The sequence below is a fragment of the Planococcus citri genome, chromosome 1 (assembly GCF_950023065.1).
Source record: "Planococcus citri chromosome 1, ihPlaCitr1.1, whole genome shotgun sequence".
Lineage (NCBI taxonomy): Eukaryota > Metazoa > Arthropoda > Insecta > Hemiptera > Pseudococcidae > Planococcus > Planococcus citri.
The window spans coordinates 78,919,522-78,939,300 of NC_088677.1; the positions used below are offsets into that span (position 1 = coordinate 78,919,522).

Below are 19,779 nucleotides of genomic sequence, written 5' to 3' on the forward strand. Positions count from 1 at the left end.
GAGGATTTTAATGTGTTTTGAATCCCAAAATTGGGTTGTAATTTTGGAATTTTTGAAAAAGGGTCGTTTAGTTTATCGAATGACCTGGAACTTTGCAAAAATATAATTTGAATATTTGAACGAAAATGTCTTTTGAGAATTTTTGAAGAATTTTGAGCTCAAATTGGATCAAGATTTTTGGAATTTTGTCAAAGCGACCCGTGACTTATCAAAATGGGTTAAAATTTTGCGAGAAATTAAAAATTTTTACCAAAGTGGTTTTTGGTTTTCGGGCAATTTCGAAGAATTTTTAGCCTCAAATTTTGGGATAGTATTTGAATTGGGTTTAAAATTTCTAATGTACTTTTTTGAGCATTTCTCAAGAATTTTGAGGCCTAAATTGAGACAGTTTTTTGGGTAATTATGATAATTTCTAAAACTCAACCAGAAAAAGGTTCTAAATTTCAACCTGCTTTAGTTTGTTGCTTGATACTTTTTCAAAAATGCCTAAAATACGAAGTGATCCGAATTTGGCTCAAAAATTTTTCAAAATTTCTCAAAAAAAGATTTTTGTCGAAATATTTGAATTTTTATCCATTTTGATCGGTTATGTATGACTTTATTAAAATCACAAAAATCATGACCTGACCCATCAAAAGCTCAAAACAAATATTTGTCGAAATATTTGAATTTCTTGCAAAATTTTAAACCGTTTTGATAAGTCGCATGACACTTTTTTCAAAAATGCCAGAACCATTACCCAGTTTTGGGCTTTAAATTCTTCTATGTATTTTGAATACAAAAAAAATTGTCGTAGTATTCGAATTTCTTGGCAAATTTTAAACCATTTTGATGTCGCATGACACTTTTTTCGAAAATGCCAAAACCATTACCCAATTTTGGGGTTTAAATTCTTCAACTTTAAGATCAAAATTCTGCATCTGCAACGAGTTTTCAAAAAAAATTGTTAAAATATTCGAGTTTATAGCAAAATTTCAAATCATTTTGATGAGTCGCATGACACTTTTTCAAAAATGCCAAAAACATGACCCATTTTTGGGCTTGAAGTTCTTCAAAATTGCTCAAAAAAGATTTCTATCGAAGTATTAATTTTTGTCACGAATTTTTGAGCTATTTTGATGGAGGATTTTCCAAATTTTGGAGCCTTCCTCCCCCACGTGTTCTCAAGAGTGTTATACATCCCCTAACACGATTGTAGTATTTATCACAATTTTTTGATCGCCAAATTTTTCAAGCAGAGGAAGCTCGTTGTCTTTAAAAATTTTGGAGAATATCACCTCCTTTCAAAATATTATCCTCCGAAGTTCCCTTTTGGTGTATTTTTTGGTTTTTGAATTTTGAGTCAAAGAAGTTGATATAATTCGCATTAGTTGATATTTGAACGGTCTAGAAAACTCAAAAATTCAATGTAAAAAACCGAGAAAAATCATTTCTCTGGAGAACTGAACGCTCCGAATCAATTTGTGAAACTTTGTGTTTGTCGCGGTCTTAGGCCTTTTGTCCTAAAAAAAAAATAACGAAAACAGGAAGTTCATTTCAATTCATTCGCGTGTTCCTTTTTATGTATCATTGAACAATATGGTTCAGTTTCGATTTTCAAGATGAAGTGCAAACAAACCACTCCTCGACATTTCTTAGCTTCCTCCCTCCCCCCATCCCACTTCCCTTAAACGTATTAAGCAAACGAACAAGTGTTAATCTGACATCTCCATCTGGGATTTATTTTTCAGGGAGCTATATACAGAGGAGGATATAACAGATTTAGCCCATACTGAGAAGTTCTCATCGTTTCGTGTTTGATGGTTTGGCATGATACACAAAATACAAATATAATATATAGGAGAAGAGCATTTTCAACGGGTGCATCGACAATGAAAATACCCGGAGATGACTGAAGATTATTTTTTAGTTTTTAATTTACCTGCGGCAGCTGCTACATAAGAGTAGTACTTGATAATATGGTTTCACCTTTTCCCTGCCTATGTGTTTTTCGTACAATTTTTCTCTCTCTATTACGTTTAGAATTTACTTGAAGTTTTTTTTTTTTTAATTTTAACGTGTATTATTTTTAGGCATTCTGCAGTGTTTTCTTTTTCCTTCTCATGTTCTGTTCTCATCTTTCCTTTTGTGGGTTTTTTCATGATGGATGTTGTATTATGATTGTGTGATGATGATTATGGAGTATGTGCTGCGTGTGCCTGGATATGTGAGCCCAGTTCCCCTTATACGAGTTGTCATTTTTTTCTTTTAGTCTACGCTATGTTACCGTGTGTTTTTAATTAATATGTTTTATTCTTCCATAGAGAGTCTATCGTGTCTCTCGTCCTATCGTCATTCAATTGGTATGTGTGTTCTTTTGATTTTTATTACGTGCTCACTAGATTTTTTTTAAAATTTTGGTTCCCTTGTTTTCCTATCCGAGTTTGTCAAATTGTCGAGTATTTTTTTTTTTTTTCGAAATGAACCATTTTCGCTTTTTTTCTACATTTTTTCTTTTTTTTATAAGTTTTAATTTATTTTAACTTATTCAGTCGATTCGAAATCTGTGTACATATCAGATCGCAATATCAACCTTTTTTTTTACTTTCACCTGAAAGTACAGATCTACCCACCACTAAATCGTTGAATTTTACCGAAAATAACGATATATATTTTTTTTTTTGAATGACGATGAAGTGTTCTGCTTGAAAGTTATCATCGGAGTGAGCTGATTTTGGGAAAAACTTTCGATTTATTTTGTAGCGTTTTATTTTTTTTTATATCTTAATATTCTCTTCTTTTATATTTAGAATCTCGATATCATATTTAGCTTATTTTTTTTTTACATTACTTCTACTTAGTTCCTGACTTGAAAAAGAAAGCAATTATGCCTGTTTCTTTTCTTTTAGACGAAGCTTTATATGGTGGGTTTTTCGAAAGTGTCGTAATTACGTATCCATGACCTTGTTTTTCGTCTGGCTGCCTTTTTCACTTTTTTTTCACGTAGTATCGATTTCCAGTCATATTTTTTTTCCTCATTCCAATTTAGTAGCATTCCGCAGTCAGTGACCCCCTCACACTCTCTAAAAAAAGCTATTGCTTTGTTTTCTTCTTCATCTGTCAACCTATTATTTCTTTGTGTGTATGTCTCCGAGTAATATACAGAGCACCTTTGCATTCCATTTTTATGTGGTTTCCCATTTTCAGTCTTGACCCTTTGCACGTGATGTTTTACCCGATCAAGGTATACACGTTTTTTTTTTACGTCATACCTATTTGAATCGAAAATCTGTCATAGCCACTGATGAATTTGGTCAGTTACGTCAATATCTGTAGATGAAAGTGGTGAGCTTTGGTTTAGATGGATGAAATATGTGTTTTGGTATTGACAGATACGTTGCCTAGTCATCAACTAATTTTTATCATTGTCTGTGGCAAATTTACCTTATTTATTTTTGGGAACAAGTTTTTTTTCTTTTTTTTTTCAAGTGCGCAGTTTTTAGAAGTTAATGATATGGTTTTATTGGATTTTTATCAAGCCCTCATATATTCTCCCCTCCTCCTCATTTTATTGTATCTTGATATTGTTTATTACGGAGTCATATCGAATGTGTTATCATGGCATATATATTATTTAACTACATATAATGTTATTATTATATGTATTCGACGAATTGACATTTTTAAATTTTTTATATACTCCTGAGATATTAGGCTGTGCAGTGTTTTACTTTTTTTTTCTTTTTTCCCATTTTATTACGTATTTAAATGTATAATGTATGTTTAAATGATTTTTTTTTCTCTCTAATTTTTAATCGATGCTTCAATACTTACGTATGCGTGTGTGTTGTCTGCTGAAGGTGTTGAAAAAGATTCGAGGGCTTTTGGTTCTTTTTTTTAAACTCTATTTCGCTCCTTTGATAGGAGATCTGTATCGTACAAATTTTACTCTATCGATAAGGTGTATTAAGCTTTTTATTCCTCGTTTGAACGCAGATCTGAGCTTTGTGATTGGTGTGTTTTGTTTTCGGTTCGAAAATATCTTCCCCCTTTTGCCCCCCCCCATTTTTTCCCCGTTTATGTGTATTTTACGAATACTTTATTATTATTATTTTTTTCTTTCGAAAACGTAAGCTGTGAATGACATAATATTGTATAGGTAACTAACGAGTTAAATTTTGGCTCTCTGTTCGAATCTCTGTTTTTATTTTTTATTATTTCGAAGAAATCTAAAAAGACGTTTATTTTTTCGTTGGAATTTTAATACTTACGCACAAATTGATCTGCGATCGTATAATCTGAAGCTCAAAAAGTATACAATGTATGCGGCCTTTAAAAGACATAATTATTGTTAAGAGATTTTATCATTATTTTAATAGTATTTTTTTCTACGTGGTTGGAAAAGATGGAATGTGTTGTGTTTGATGATGGGCATAGTGATGTATTTTGTCTATATACAGAGAAACGTAGGGGTTATTTTGAGTGATACGTGCAGGTTGAATAGTCTATATTATTATGTATTAGCTAGAGTGGAAAAAATACCGCAATATAGTCATTGTAAATGTTGAAACATAGGTCGATTAGATCTTTCGTCTGATTACCCGTGTCTCGTACAACTGTATACATTACATACCATACCAACTATGATAACTGCATTCATATCAAGTATGTGGTTTTATATTTATAATAAATTAGTTATTATCGTTACTATTTTATGTATTTGTTTTTATCTTTCCCTTTTACATATATTTTTCCCCCTTTTTTTTTTCGTTCTGTCAACAAATTTTAACCGCGAGGGTTTTCCTTTGTAATTTTTTTTTATTTTTTGAATTTTAAACCTCCGTTGGAGATGTTGTGGTAGAGCACACTCTTATGTATACACAATTTATCTGGTATGACGAATTGAGGTTCGTCATCGTTACAAGAACAATCTGTTTTATTTTTTTACATATCTTTTATTATATAATGATTATATCGTACGTATTGTATTTGAATGGTTATTTATTTTAGTGGATTTTTGATTATTATACTATTACGATTAAAGTTTATTATGTATTAGGTTTTAATAGAAATGACATTTTATTTACTTTTATTAAACGAGTAAAAGTCGAATGCTCTCTTCCGTAATTTCTAAGTTTTTCCAATGAAAATTTTTTAATGTGTTTTTTTGTTTTTCTTTATTTTTTTTCTCTCTCTATATTATTTTGTCTTATATCCTGTATTTTTATTTTATTCTTTTTTTTTTCTTTTGTTTTTTATCTTCTCCTTTTACTGTTTACTTTCCCTTATTATATCTATCTGTCTGTTTCGATGTATCTCTTCTCCTTCTTTATCTCACTGTCTCATTTTAAAGTTATTATAAATTACGTTTCGAATATTTCGTCAATTTTCTTTTATTTATTATTATCATTTTTTTTTAATTTTTATTTTCATACCGCATTTTGTGTTGTTCTATTTTAAAATATATACCTTTTTATGGTGCGATGTTTTTGTTGTTTTGGGGGGTGTTGAATGGGTGGGGGTTTTTACGAAGATTTATATAGGTGGGGATGTTGATAGTTTTGCATGAAGTAATATAGATCTATATTACTTTAGTTTTGCATGTTTTTGTGTGCTTAGTTGTTTTTTTGGGAGGGGGAGTGCTATTGGGAATTATTATTTAATCAATTTTATTTTATTTTAGGTCTTTCTCTTGCTTCTTGTTTTACTCATTTTTTTGAAACAGTCCTCCCTCCTCCTCCCAGAAACCCACATGGTCTTGAAGCCCCCTTGACCGAAAATTTCAGCTGCACAAATTGATTTTTAGATTTTCCTGAAAATTGATGCTTTTCATTTTTTAAATTTATAAAAACTTTGTGTGAAAGAAAATGATGAAAAAGAAATTTTTGAAGGTGATATTGACTCTGTCAAATCAAATTCTCGCCTTTCCCCAGCGCGATTTTCTGTTTTCAGGGATTTTTGAATTTTTTTCAGAACTTATTTTGGATGTGTTTAATAAGGTCAATTCACTACTGGGGAGATTTTCAGGCTGACACCACGAGTGATTTTTTTAATCGGACTTATTTTGGTACGTTTTAAAGAATTCTAAAAAAATTGAAAATTTTCTATTAGAAAAGAAAGTCTTTTTCGAAATAGGCCCCCGTACCCGAATTTTCACCGTTGCGAGCCATTCTGTAGCCTCCAATGCAATTTACGATTTTTTGAAGGGTTTCGAATTTCTCCAAAGGAGATGGAAATTTACAAGGTTAGCTAAAAATTGAGTTCTAGCATTTTATCTTGTCCTGTTTAACGAACTCATACTTATTTGAGGTGATTTTCAAGCGGACACATCTGACGTGTTGATTTTCACGACTTCTGGAGAAAATCAAAAATCAAGCTGGGGGCTCCAGAATGTCTGAAAATTATGGAAATTTGATTTGAAGAAGTCGATAGATATGAACTTCTGAACTGATTTTCATAATTTTTACTAAAGAATTGAGTACAAAGTTCTTTTGTAGCAAAATGGCTGAAAATTTTTGTTTTTTTTTTTTGGTAAGAAATTTCATAAAGTCAAATTTTTTTCAATGACAAAAAAAATCGTTTTTTGGCCTAAAAACTCTACTTCTTGCTAAAATTATCAAAGTATTGTGTTTTGAAAAAAATCTCATTATTCACCCAGCCTGCTAAAAAGTCTCTTTTTTGTTCAATAATTACTCAAAAGTCGCTCCTTTTTGCTCAAAAGTACTATTTTTTGGTCAATTATTCAGTGTTGCTTCTTCTTAAAAAGAAATTTAAAAGCTCTTGCTTCTTTAAAAATTGACCAAAATTTTTACTTTTAGCAAGATGACTAAAAGTGGTCATTTTTTGTAAAAATTCCAAAACAATCCCACTTTTTAAAAATGTTGTCCAAAATCTCACATTTTGAAGAAGTGTAATTTCATCAATTATAGCAAAAAATTCCTGCTCTTCGCTAAAATGGTCAAATATTTCAACCTTTTTCTTCAGGTGCACATTTTTATTCCATTTTGTCAATTTTGGTACTATTTTATGAATTTTTGATATTTTCAATGGCCAGTATGGTATTTCTTGTGAAAGTGTTAGTCATATTTTCTTAATTGAAAAAACTTGAAGATTTAATGTTTGATGTACTTAGTGTTATTAAGAAAAGAATCTTGAAAAACAGCTTTTTCAATGGTTAAATTGTTTTAGGTGTAATTTTTCGAGTGGATTTGAAAATTCACAATTTTTGAAACAATAGATTATTCATTTGCCCAATTTTTTATCATTTTGCCTGCGTTTCTGATCAATCATTCATCTTTAGATAACTCGAACGCCGGAGGAACCGATTTTTCGCAGAAGTCTTGAAATTTGAACCTAAAAAAACGTCGAATTGAATAATTTGATTGGGATTTGAGAGAACAGAGAAGTCTCAGTTCAAGTTGAATGAGATTTCTGCAATAATGTCTCGACGTACATGAATGAAGGAGCGAATTCGTCGTTCATCATCAAATGATGATCTTGTGGAGGACCAAATTCAGCTGTTGGGATTTGTTTCTGGGACATAGTATCGAAAAAAGTACGAATTGGTGGTGATAGTGAAGAAACTCCCATAGTTATGTAGAAGTCTACATTGTCGATGACTCGTTCTGTGAATCATACCATTGGTTATTGCCACGTGTTCAGCTGATTGAAATATGCTTACATTGCATTTTAAATGTTTACCATATGTATCCCATACGTTTTCATGCTGAGGATCTCCATGCCACCAAACATAGGGTCTCAGGATACCTCCACATTTGGGTTTCTTACAATGTGGCAACGTATCCTTGGAGGATTCTTCATATTTTTCTGGCTCACCTCTCGAACTTGGGTTGCTAATTACTTAAAGTTTGTTTAAATGGGTACAATAATGAGCAATTTGTGTTTGGGGTAAGATGGCATACCATTTTGTGATCGGATTATCATAATTGGATGTTATCTCAGAACACCTCAGACATCTTGTTTTGAAAATAGATCCTTTTAGTTCGATGACATCCTGTACTCCGGCTTTTTGCAGTAGTTCATCTGTCTGCAAAGTGGCCACAGTGAAATTCAATCCTCTGTCGAGGTATTTCTTTTGAACATTTGCTATAGCTTTGTGAACCTACGGGATGTTTTAGCAAATCAATGTGGTGTAATTTTGAAGTAATGGAGTTGAAGTATTTTACCTAAAGACCTTTTTTGGTTGGGTATTCAAAGTGCAATTCCTTCTGTGCTGGTACAATTCCCAGAATGTGGAAGGGTTTTCCATGAAATCCATTTCAGTTTGTAAATCAATGCCTGCGTATTGTCTCCAGTCATCAGATGGGTAGCATTCGAAGTATCCACTTTTGTGCGTGAGACCTTCTCCTATCAGGACCACTGTATTCTTGGATTTTGATAGCAAAGTCTGGAAATCTGATAGTTTGCTGTGCAAAATTAAGAACTTGTTTGTAAAAACAAAGAGAATACCATTTTTAACAACTGTTTTGTTAGGTTTCTTATCAGAATGGATTACTTTTGGATGTCGATGTCTTTTGAATGGGTTTGTGAAGTGGTTTTTGAAGGAAAAAAGCTCAAATATGCCAAAGTTGAGAGATATTTGTATAAGAACATGATTAAGATGTATTGAAAGATGTGTGACTGATGTTTAAACTGAATTTTGATCCATTCGTAGTATGTTTGATGATAAAATTGATTAGGTATTAGCTAATCTTGATAATTATCTGCTATCTCATCTTTTTTCTGATGTTCCTCTCATTTAAATTCATGAAATTATAGTTCAATTTCGTTGATTTTAGACATCAAACAACCATTTTGTACGCGTTTTCATGTGAAAAGTGTGTCAAATCATGTTTAAGTAATCCAACACCTCAAATAAACTATGTACACGCATAAAAAAAACCAAAATATCATTTCGTTTTTTTGCTTTACAACAAATATTTGCAGTGTTATGCTCATTAGCATTGAAACCCAACTTTCATGTATAGCATGCTTTGACTTATAATGCTCTTTTTAGTCCAGTCATTAAAGACATTTTTACAGGAAAAATTATTATCAAACAGATCTTTCGCAAATATTGTTCACAGAGGTCCCCTCAACAACATACTAAAAGTCCTGGCCCGTACGGGGTCCGGAACCCCCTCAAAGGGGGGTGGAACCTCCCCTAAAATCAGTTTTTCGCCATTTTCTCCCCCGCATTGCATTTTAGCGAAAAATGTGTAATAAATAAAAGAATCTACGTCAAATTTCCGATCTAATGATGTATCAACTTTCCTTGTATGTTCAAGGGGGGCGGAACTGCAACCATTTAAATGAGGGGGGTTTTCTGAAAAATAGATAAAGGCTATAGGCGCCTAAGAGGGGTGAAATGGTCCCCGAAAACGTTCGAATTGATATTAGTATGGAAGGTAGGTACCATTGAGAAACTTCCGCGTAGAAAGTTTCAGATCCACACCCCCTCCTCTTTTTGGGGAACCCCCCTTTTCTGAAACTTCAATAACATTTTTCTCAGCCCCATTTCAACCGATTTTGAAAATTTTTCAGTATGTTATGTATATCCTTAGTAGGTATCCCCACAAAAATTTTCAACCCCCTCCCCTCATATTTACCCCTCAAAATAGTGTTTCTCAACTTATTTTATGCTTTTTAACAATAAAAAAAATTGAGAGGGCCAAATGCCCTGGAGAGGGCTAGATGAGTCCAGCAAAAAATCTGACGTCATATTCGTGCTCAGCGGTATCGAATCATAAGAAAACGACACCCTATTCATTAATAATTAGTTATTTTCCCCAATATTCCCATTTCACCCCCAACCCTCTCTAAGACTCATTTTTACATCATTTTGAGGGGTAAATGTGAGGGGAGGGTGTTGAAAATTTTTGTGGGGATACCTACTAAGGATATACATAACATACTGAAAAATTTTCAAAATCGGTTGAAATGGGGCTGAGAAAAATGTTATTGAAGTTTCAGAAAAGGGGGGTTCCCCAAAAAGAGGAGGGGGTGTGGATCTGAAACTTTCTACGCGGAAGTTTCTCAATGGTACCTACCTTCCATACTAATATCAATTCGAACGTTTTCGGGGACCATTTCACCCCTCTTAGGCGCCTATAGCCTTTATCTATTTTTCAGAAAACCCCCCTCATTTAAATGGTTGCAGTTCCGCCCCCCTTGAACATACAAGGAAAGTTGATACATCATTAGATCGGAAATTTGACGTAGATTCTTTTATTTATTACACATTTTTCGCTAAAATGCAATGCGGGGGAGAAAATGGCGAAAAACTGATTTTAGGGGAGGTTCCACCCCCCTTTGAGGGGGTTCCGGACCCCGTACGGGCCAGGACTTTTAGTATGTTGTTGAGGGGACCTCTGTGAACAATATTTGCGAAAGATCTGTTTGATAATAATTTTTCCCGTAGATGGGACATAATTGGTCTTTAATGACTGGACTATTTTTCTGGCCCCTTGAAAAGATGTGTTATTGAGCTTTCAAGTAAGGTATGACAAAAAATTTGCGTTATAATGCATAAATTATGATGATGAACTATCAGATGGGTAATTTATTTAGGCGTCTATATCTTATAAAGGGGTTTGTTAAAAAAATTCATATCATAAAGTAGGTCATAGCAGTTCAAAACAGTGATCCAATGAGCTGCCTTTCTATGAGTTTGAGCTATCTCACAAAAATTATTGATGCGGTTGGTTGAAGGTTTCATCTTACATGTACTTGGTGTCCATGTTGCCACATTTGAAGTTTCCGAACACACTTCACCAAACACATGATTTCGCAATCAAAAAGGGTAAAATTCTTCTGATGGTCTTTGAATTCTTACGAATGAAACCATATCTGGTGTATGAAGCAGAAATTTGGAACCATCAGTAAAGCATAAATTTGTATTCTATGTAGTTTTTTTTTTTTGGTAAACTCCGCGGACGCACTAGGAGCGGAGGGTTTAATTTATTTATAAAGAAAAAACAATCTTAATCCTAGGGTTACTAATATTAGCTATTCTATAATATAATCTATACCTTCACCCCAAGATTAAGACGAGGGACAGGAAGGGGAATGGGGGGGGGGGAGAGTGAGACGGATCGTCCACCCTGACCCAAGCCCCTAGGCGGTTGCCTAAGGTTCGATCTCTGCCAAGTTCCAGGAGTCGTTACTCACGCGTACCTGTCTGACAGAAGACCGGGCCCCCGGCCCATCTCTGGGGGAAGTTTGAAGGAGGAGTGATTTCGCCTAGGGGTGGTCCCAACAAGTTGGGGCCCCTAGTTAAAAGACCGAGAGTACATTGGGATATTTGTGGTGCAGTCAGCGCACTTGCTACTGGCTTCTCGCCGACCACCCACATTAGAGATTGTTATGTTTTTCTATACTATTCTAAGGCTACTATTATACATTTTACATATCTTGATCCAGGACTGTCTTCAAAATCTAGACTTCTGGATGTTTGGATAACTTCATTTTATTTTTGAGTATAATTATTAGTTTGGGGATTAAGAAAGAATATATAAAAAATGAAAAAATGAAAATTATTATAGTTATTTACATTAAAGTTGATACGAGTTCCAAATACGTAGCAAGTTGAAAGTCGATTTGTACAGGTTTAGGTGAGCAAGGAGGGTGGGTTATAGATTTTTGAATAATATTTTTCATTTTTGGATAGACTGTGTATAAATGGACTAGTATTTAAAATCTGCGTTTTTGAATCCGACTTTTTGGGTGCAGGGCGCAGAATCCAGGAATCCAGGAAACCTGCGCATGCACCAATTTACCTGAGTTGGTTGTGTTACAAATGATTGTTGACCATGTAGCGTTACTCTTGAAAAGTATTTATCAATCTCTGCTGCTGTTTCTACCAGCCTCTGACCAATCAGGTTGCTGTAAACATTACTTTTGGCGCATGCGCAGAAAGTTTCTCAGATTCTGAGTCCAAAAAAATCTGCTTCAACTTTGACCGATTTTTCAGTGTTATAATATCAGTCTACTTATATACAGTCTATAGATTTTTGAGATCAATATTTGGAAGTTTTTCAATGTTGAGATGAACTCAGCAATCAGATTTTCAGTTTGTTGAAAATTATGTAGGTAAGCTGTACATTGAGATGAGTTTTTGGAAGGAATACAATGGATTAGCTGAAGCTGATGTAATGATTTATTTGTTACGAGTGATTTTCTGAATTTTTGGGGTAGTACTGCAGCTTCACAGTAGATACTGTCAAGGGGTGAGGAGTAAAGATCTCCAATGCATTTGCACAGTTTTCAAGATATTGGCTGTTCTATTTGATATTTTTGTAAAGCACGGGTTTCCATAGTCAAATTTTGTTGCATAATTATGAGGGATTTATGTAGATGGAGTAATTATTTACAAGAAGGATTATATGTATTTAGGATTTTCAATTGTTTTTAGTAAATTGATACGTTTGATGAGTTCTGCTCTTACATTGAGAAAGTAAGGGGTCCAAGTTGGTTTTTTATCAATAGTAAGTCTCAGAAATTGACTAGGTAGAAGATTTAAACTCCAAGGAGGGACTTTTGAATTTTAAAATAGATTGTGGGTTAATTTGGTTTTTCTGGTAAAGATTATGCAATGTGTTTAATAGATTCTTTAAAGCTTAAACCATTTGATTCAGGGTTTCTTGCATCATTTCTATGATGAGATTGATGATTCAAAATCTTGAAGAGCCATTAGGTAGTCCCAGAAAATTGCTTGAAACTCTTGAGAAAAAAAATTGACAAGAATGTACAAAAGTTTATTAATTAAATTTCAGTCATCGAAGTGAGGAATGCATTTCAAATCAGTCGCAATTTTTCAAAATATCTGAGAATTACACCCTGTACCAAAAAGTTGACTAAAATTCAGTATCCTGGGGCTCCTGGGTGCAGCCGAGCTGGGTTTTAATCTCGAATTCGAATGACTTTGGCTCTAGACGAGTTAGTCGTAAATGATAAGCTCTCCAATGAGGGATCTGTTCCAATATGCTGTTATATCTTCTACAGTAACTGCCAAAGGTCCAGTGAACACAAACCTGAAACAAAAACATATTTGAAATTTGTCATCAAAATGTATATCTTCCTCTGTAATCATTTTCTTCGAGCTTGGGTAATGAAAAGAGTTATAAAAATTTCTCAAGTCCAGTGGTCTGAATTCAAAAAAAAAAAAATCAATTGATAAAACTTACGTGAAATCTTGCGAATTTGGTGTCGTTTTTGCATTGAATTCAGCACAAGGGATCTTCCTTTTTCGAATAATTGGGAAGTAACTCTTGGATGGGAATATGGTCGGGGTAACACCCAGTTCGATGTATAGATCAGCCTGTTGAGCTAGTTCTTCTGCAGAAATGAGATAAAATGGTTTTTAGTGAGCCCATAGACTACAAGATTTCATGAAAATTTGATCATGTGGCTATGAATTCTATTTACCTATTTGTTTATCGATGGTTTCGTTCATCTTTTCATCATACCATATCGTATCCGGTCTCATTAACCCATCGCAGCGTGGACAATGCGGTAATGCATCTTTAGGATTTTTCCCCGTTGTAATCCTCCTATAGTAAATGAAACATCAATTGTGTACCTATCCCTAAACTATTGTGTGAAAATTCTAATCATATGGAGTAAATCAGCTTACTTCTCTGCGACAATTTCATCCCAAGTAGTCGTCGAACGATTCTCTTTGGCGAATCCGCATTTCACGCATTTAGTCCTGAACCTCGATCCGAACATCTCGATGACATTCTTAGTATGAGCTCGTTGATGTAAATCGTCATCATTATGGGTAGCCACATTGAACACTTTGCCAGCCCTCAGATACCTTTTTTGCAACCTGGTTACTGCTTTGTGACCCTAAATTATCCAAAAACATTGAGAATTTTATCCTGGAGGCTGGAATTTCAAATTGCTGGATTTGTTCACTTACCTCGTGAGGATCCGACCATAAAGCCACCTCTTGCAAGTACCCGTAGAATTGCCACGCTATTTCAGGATTTTTATCGAACGTCTTGTGTGTACAGATATCTTTGACAAAACGACGTCTGAATTTTTGATCGGCTGCACGATACGTGACACCTCCTGTTTCCATAGTCATCCCATGACCCGATATCACCAACAGGTTCTTGGATTTCTCCAATAAATCTTTGAATTTATTTACGCTGAAGAATGAATTCACAATGAGACAGATCTGGTTTTAGAATTTGTCACTGTAAATGGTTTTGGACTTATTAGGTGCTTACCTTTCTTCAGTGTATGGTTGATTGCCTCCTAGAACCGACGAACCACTGCAGATGAGAAGGATCCAGATGGAATAATGGTGCACAGATGTCATATTTGGTTTGGTAAAATCATTCGCGAATGAATTCCAACGTAGGTGAGTTAGAATATTGCATAAAATACCTTGAAATAGCTATTAGAAGTAATCAGTTTTTTTTTATCTTGATTAGAATTTTATTTATCGGTGCGAATTATTTTCATTAATCGATACACTAGAGTATGATCAATCGATTTTTTGTGTATCGTGATCGATCAATCGCATTACTTGATATCGTTTCTTATGCTTTTGTAATGGTGTAAGAAGTATCAACTTGCGTACATACAAACAAACTAAGGGTGTGAAGACGTAGTATTTATTGATTAAAATGATAAGTATACTATGTATTGTGATAACCATTAAAGCGATTTTGGAATTGGATTCGACGGCTGGGATGTTATCTTTGGACTTGGATTTCGAATCGCTGACTTGTTTTGACCATTTTTGAACCATGATACTGGTTGTAATCCGCGATCATTCAGTCGAAATGTTGGTTTCCATGTCATCGAGCCAGTCAGGTTCGTCGTGTTTATAATCATCCTTATCGTCTTTATAATTGATAATCATATCGTCGATGTTTTCCATAGGAGTGGTCGTTGTTGGCGCAACATGCTGTAAGAATTTTGGCACTGTTTCGTTCAGTGGTCCTATAAAGCTATACCTGGAAGCGTAAGGAGAACATTTGTATTATTATGGTGAGTTGAAATTTTTTATTAATGTTAATCGTAGTTAATTTATGAATGGGATGAGACTGTTACAAATCGAATTGTTTTTAGAATTCTGAGATGATTTTCTCATTCTTTGTACCTTAAGAGTAATTTTTACTATTTTTTTTTTAAATTTATATTTTATTTCACAATTAAGGTTTCTAAAATGTTCATCTCACTCAAATTTTTAAGTTTCAAGATTGGAAAATTGTATTTTCCAAGCCCAAGTGATCCGAGAAGGTTGCATCTTTGGGAACAATAAGGGTCTGAAGGAGGGGCAAATTTTGAAAATTTTCAATTGATTATTTGATGATTCAAATTTTAGCTATGAGCCGAAGCTACTTTATGTTGATCGAAATTAGAGGAAAATTTGGCAAAAGTTGCAATGATTATAAAAATTAATTCAATATTTTCAAAATGCATGAAAATTTATCTAAATTGGGCAAAAGTGTTGATATAATTTTGTCAAAATATCTTTCCAGTTCTTAAAAATTACTATACATTGAAAAAAGAAAACAGTACAATTGCAAACTTCGCAAAAATTGCTCAAAAATCTGTTGATAAAACACTATGAAAATTCTTGGAAAGTTCTGAAATTTGTAACGTGCTCGAATATCGAACGAATTTGTAGAAAATAACAATAGGTACATTTACTCAATGTGTATCATCTTGACTGATTGCAATTTTACGAAAATTTCATAAGGTGCCACAAAAAAAGTATAAAATTTGTATTACGAGTAATTCATAAAACTGATTGAAATATTCATGAAATAATTTTGACAACTTCAAACCTGGAAAAGTCAGGGAATTTGGTCGGTCTGGAAAAGTCAGGGAATTTTGTAATTTTCACGCAAAATCCCTGGAATTTTGAAAAAACGATCAATTGCAAATTTTGGATAAGGACCTGCGATGAAAGAAAAACGTTATTTTTTACTTCTCAAAAGACACATTTCCAAAAGCTTTTGCCCTCGCTTCGCTCAGGTTTATTTTTTTTTCTTTTTCGACGGCAACATGAACATTTCTAGATATTAAAAATCAAGTTTTGAAACTAAAAAATGAACTCCTCAGAAAAAAACATCGTTTTTAATTATGCATCTCGAAATACAAATTTTCAAGAGCTTTCGCCCTTGCTTGGGCCTGCTTCCTTCGAAAAAAACATTCAAATTCTAAAATTTTAAAAGCCCAAAAAAACTACTTGTCCTTACATGAAAAAACGTTGTTTTTATGCCTCTCGAAATGAAAATTTTCAGAAGCTTTCGCTCGAGCCTGTTTCCTTTTTTTTCCAAAGTAACTTCTTTCAAAAAAACATCATTCCAATATTGAAATTTAAAAAACCAAAAAATCAACTCTGCATTAAAAAAACCTCGTTTTTAGGCATCTTGAAATGAAAATTATCATAAGTTCTAACCCTCGCTTCGCTCGGGCCAATTTGTTTCTCATTTTAAAATGAACAAAATTTCATATTTTCAACCCTCTAAAAATCCGAAAAATTTTTACAAGTCATATGAATATTGTAGGTATAAATTGGCCAAAATTGATGCATGTTTTATTTATTTATTTTTAATTTAAAAAGTTGAAAATCGAAGTTTTGCTGTTTTTTATATCCGAAAAAAATCCAGTTTGAAGAGAAGCTTATGAAATAAAATTACACCCCCCCCCCAATTCCTCTTTGATTGAAATGTGGGGTAAGCATGAAAAAAAATTGTCTGGAAAAATGGAAAAATTGGTCTGGAAAACCTGGAAAAGTCAGGGAAAATCATTTCCAGAAATGAGTGGACACCCTGCGAAAGTTGCATAAAACAACAGAAAACATGTTAAAATGACATTAACACGAGGTAAAATGATGAAACATTGATGAAATACCTCAAAATTTGAACAAAATTTCTTGAAAATCGCATAGAATATGAATTATTGCATCAATAAAAATTGATCAAATACCATTAAATTAGATTAAAATATGGCGAGAATTACGTGACAGATCGTAAAAATTATGAGATGGGCATGGGAATGACTGAAAATAATTGCCAAAAATTAGCCAAGTCTCAATAATATTGAAGTGAACATGGCAACAATTCTTGAAGAAACATTTCAAAGTTGAGTTGCAAAAATCAAAAATTAAATCGCCCATTGAAGAGAACCGTTTCTAAAAGTAAACAAATGTTATTTTTCAAAAAAATTTTAGTTACTCAAGTTGAGTGTTTTTTTTTTTCAAAAAAAGTTTTCAAAATCCAATTTTTCAATTTTCTCAGATCTCGTCCCTAGTTTGTGAGGTTTACATGAAAAAACGTCGTTTTTTGCCAAAAATTGACGAAACATTTCGTTTTTTTTTTTTAGCAAAATTATTTTCTAAAAATCACTCTGACCCCCCCCCCCTCTCCACTCCCTCTCCCAAAAACCAGCAAAAACGTCAAAGTTGAGCTTTTTTTCAAAAATTATCAAAACGTCTTGCTTTTTACAAAAAAGTTGCAAAATACCCCAAAAATGTTTTTTTTTAAATATTTGCCAAAAGTCTTGTTTTCTGCTGCAATAATTATCAAAGTTTTGTTTTTAGCAAAAATTCTCGATTTCTTGTCAAAAATTTCCTAGAAGAATCACTTTTTGCCAATAATTCCTCAAAAGCCCTGCTTTTTGGAAATGCATTTTGCAAGCGTAAGTACTGTAAAAAAATTTCACTTTTGAGCGAAATTGCCAAAAATTGTCAAGTAACCCTGCCTTTGCTGAAATTATTGTCGAAGTCTTGTTTTCTGGCAAAAGTAGGAAGAAGTCTCGTCTTTTGCGTAAATTAGCATGAAGTTCAAGTTTTTGCCAAAAGTTGGTAAAAGTTGTGTTTTTTTGCAAAAAATTCCAAAAAAGTGTCCTTTTCCAAAAATTTGTACTAATGGGTTGCTTTTTACCAGAAATAACTTAGAACTCTCTTTTTCCTGAAATTGTCAAATATGTTTTGTTTTTTGCCGGAAACAGAGAAATTCTCACTTTGTTGCATCAAATTGCGAAAAAATCTCGAGTTTTTTATTCAAAACGTCACAAAATCAATCGTTTTGGCAAAAATTTCGAAAAAGTATCGTTTTTTGGCATTAATTGCCAAATAGTCCTGTTTTTTGCCAAAGTCATGCAGATTTCTATCGAGATCCATTTTTAAAAATTTTAATTGAAAACAAAAAGTTGAAATGTTTTTGATTCAAGGAAATTGAACTGTGATTGGATTTCATTCTCATATCAACTCTCAGTGCTCCCTCCCCCTCACCAGAGTTATATTTTAAAAAAAATATGTACCAAGCTTATTGACTTTTTATTTTTTGAAAGAAAAACTGAGATAATGCAACTTTCTCCAGTAATGTTGGAATTGATGTGAGGAATCATTATGGGATGCTCGAATCAATGTGAATAGTGTTCTTATCAATTATTACTTACGTGTATGTAAACGATCTTTCTGACTCGACAGGATTGAATTCGATGCAAGGAATGTCTTCATCTTCGAATTGTGGCTGATAAGCCCTGGCATAACCTCTGTCAGTTGGGCTCCCAATTACTATAAACAGGTCTGCTTCGTTGACCACACGCACTGCGGATATTTTTCATTTGAACAAGAGCTTGTATTATTGATCACATTGTAAAAAATGAACATGTAATTTTTTGAGAGTGAAAATACAAACCGAGATTTTTGTAAGTTATTTTATCCAACGAAGAATGATACCAAACCATATCTGGGCCTAGTAAAGAATGACATCCGCGTCGTTTACAGTGTGGCAGATCTTCTCTAGATATGACGTGAGGTAATCCAGCGTTCCTACAAAATCATATTCTTCAGTAATGCAAATTCAAAATGGAGAAACAACACCACATCGTGAGCAAACTACCTAGTACCTACTGGTATCCTTTCAATGCCTCGCAAATGGGATCATCTCTGTTATACTCTTTTTCACCGCATCGTATACATTTCGTTCTAAAAATACAGCCGTTCAAATCGATCACATTCTGCATACCAGCTTGTCTATGCAGATCGTCTTCGCATTGGGTGACCACAGTTAGCTGTCGACTTTCCTCCCTGAAACGTTGTTGTAAAGCTGCCAAAGTATGATGAACCTATATTTGTATGATTGTAATCATACAGAACAAAAGGTGCAAACGATAATTTAGTTTAAATGTTCTTCGAATCGATAGTTGCTAGTCGAATGATTATACCTAACACCTGATTTGGTTCAAATGGTAAAGCCAACGATCTGAGGTAGCTGTAGAATTCCCATACTTTGTCCGGTGTACGTTCGAAGGCATCGGAAGTAGCCAAATCTGAAGATATCGTGTCCCTCCACATGTAACTGTCGTCTCTGTAGTTGGGATATTTCAACTCTGGTATGATGGCTGGTCCGGTCAGAACGAGGATGTGTTTAGCATTCGATATGAGGTTTTTGACGTCGTCGATGCTACAGTTTGGAGGGGAAAAACAAGATTTTTTGGTGTAGGTGAATTTTGATGGTACCAGTAGAAAGAGAGAAAGAGGGTTGATTACCTGGATTGATTGTAACAGTGAATTTGTACCATCGATATTAAAATGATGTATAAAAAAATAATGCCTTGAAATGTGATTCCATTGGGGATTATCATTTCGAAAAAAAAAACAGTTTTACAAAATGGTTGTAGAAAATTTCCAACTTGAAGATGGTTACGCGGAAGTGCCCGATGAACTAGCGTTTGAAACGAATCGAAATTTTATCATCGTTTCACGTTTCAATCGTTTTGATAAGCAAATCTCTCTATGGATGTAGATAATTATATTTGATGTGATAA

The 19,779-nt window shown here is 33.6% G+C and overlaps 5 protein-coding genes across 10 annotated transcripts in view; 2 read left to right on the forward strand and 3 right to left on the reverse strand.

Annotated features, from left to right (window-relative positions):
- The window catches only part of LOC135835131 (RNA binding protein fox-1 homolog 2-like), a 32,839-nt gene extending 27,379 nt beyond the window's left edge, over positions 1 to 5,460 (forward strand). For both annotated transcript variants that reach the window (XM_065349274.1, XM_065349267.1), the window contains one exon: positions 1,731 to 5,460. In XM_065349274.1, coding sequence (XP_065205346.1) covers positions 1,731 to 1,775 — 45 coding nt within the window. In that variant the 3' untranslated portion in view covers positions 1,776 to 5,460. The remainder of the gene's footprint in view (positions 1 to 1,730) is intronic.
- LOC135835144 (NAD-dependent protein deacylase-like) lies at positions 5,201 to 8,621 on the reverse strand. 2 transcript variants are annotated; one of them, XM_065349294.1, is made up of 6 exons: positions 8,495 to 8,621; positions 8,174 to 8,405; positions 7,902 to 8,101; positions 7,681 to 7,823; positions 7,433 to 7,604; positions 5,201 to 7,332 (listed from the first exon to the last, which is right to left on the reverse strand). In XM_065349294.1, exons 1-6 carry the CDS (start codon positions 8,590 to 8,592, stop codon positions 7,266 to 7,268), a joined length of 912 nt encoding a protein of 303 aa, XP_065205366.1. In that variant the 5' UTR covers positions 8,593 to 8,621; the 3' UTR covers positions 5,201 to 7,265. The 2 variants fall into 2 exon arrangements, with proteins under 2 accessions (XP_065205366.1, XP_065205358.1); XM_065349286.1 differs by having other exon boundaries at positions 7,681 to 7,832.
- A 4,097-nt stretch (positions 8,622 to 12,718) lies between these two features.
- LOC135835830 (NAD-dependent protein deacylase sirtuin-5, mitochondrial-like) lies at positions 12,719 to 14,393 on the reverse strand. The gene is made up of 6 exons (XM_065350268.1): positions 14,214 to 14,393; positions 13,901 to 14,132; positions 13,613 to 13,827; positions 13,405 to 13,529; positions 13,164 to 13,314; positions 12,719 to 13,010 (listed from the first exon to the last, which is right to left on the reverse strand). Exons 1-6 carry the CDS (start codon positions 14,303 to 14,305, stop codon positions 12,917 to 12,919), a joined length of 909 nt encoding a protein of 302 aa, XP_065206340.1. The 5' UTR covers positions 14,306 to 14,393; the 3' UTR covers positions 12,719 to 12,916.
- A 196-nt stretch (positions 14,394 to 14,589) lies between these two features.
- LOC135835872 (NAD-dependent protein deacylase-like) lies at positions 14,590 to 19,690 on the reverse strand. Its single transcript, XM_065350338.1, has 6 exons — positions 19,502 to 19,690; positions 19,184 to 19,415; positions 18,863 to 19,077; positions 18,648 to 18,781; positions 18,406 to 18,556; positions 14,590 to 14,948 (listed from the first exon to the last, which is right to left on the reverse strand). Exons 1-6 carry the CDS (start codon positions 19,594 to 19,596, stop codon positions 14,762 to 14,764), a joined length of 1,014 nt encoding a protein of 337 aa, XP_065206410.1. The 5' UTR covers positions 19,597 to 19,690; the 3' UTR covers positions 14,590 to 14,761.
- LOC135835893 (uncharacterized) overlaps positions 14,665 to 19,779 on the forward strand; it is a 180,979-nt gene continuing 175,864 nt past the window's right edge. For 2 of the 4 annotated variants that reach the window (XM_065350391.1, XM_065350382.1), the window contains exon 1: positions 18,989 to 19,113. In XM_065350391.1, coding sequence (XP_065206463.1) covers positions 19,069 to 19,113 — 45 coding nt within the window. In that variant the 5' untranslated portion in view covers positions 18,989 to 19,068. Of the gene's footprint in view, positions 14,806 to 14,874; positions 14,983 to 18,988; positions 19,114 to 19,779 lie in introns of those variants that run through there. The other 2 variants (XR_010556969.1, XM_065350400.1) reach the window with 2 other exon arrangements.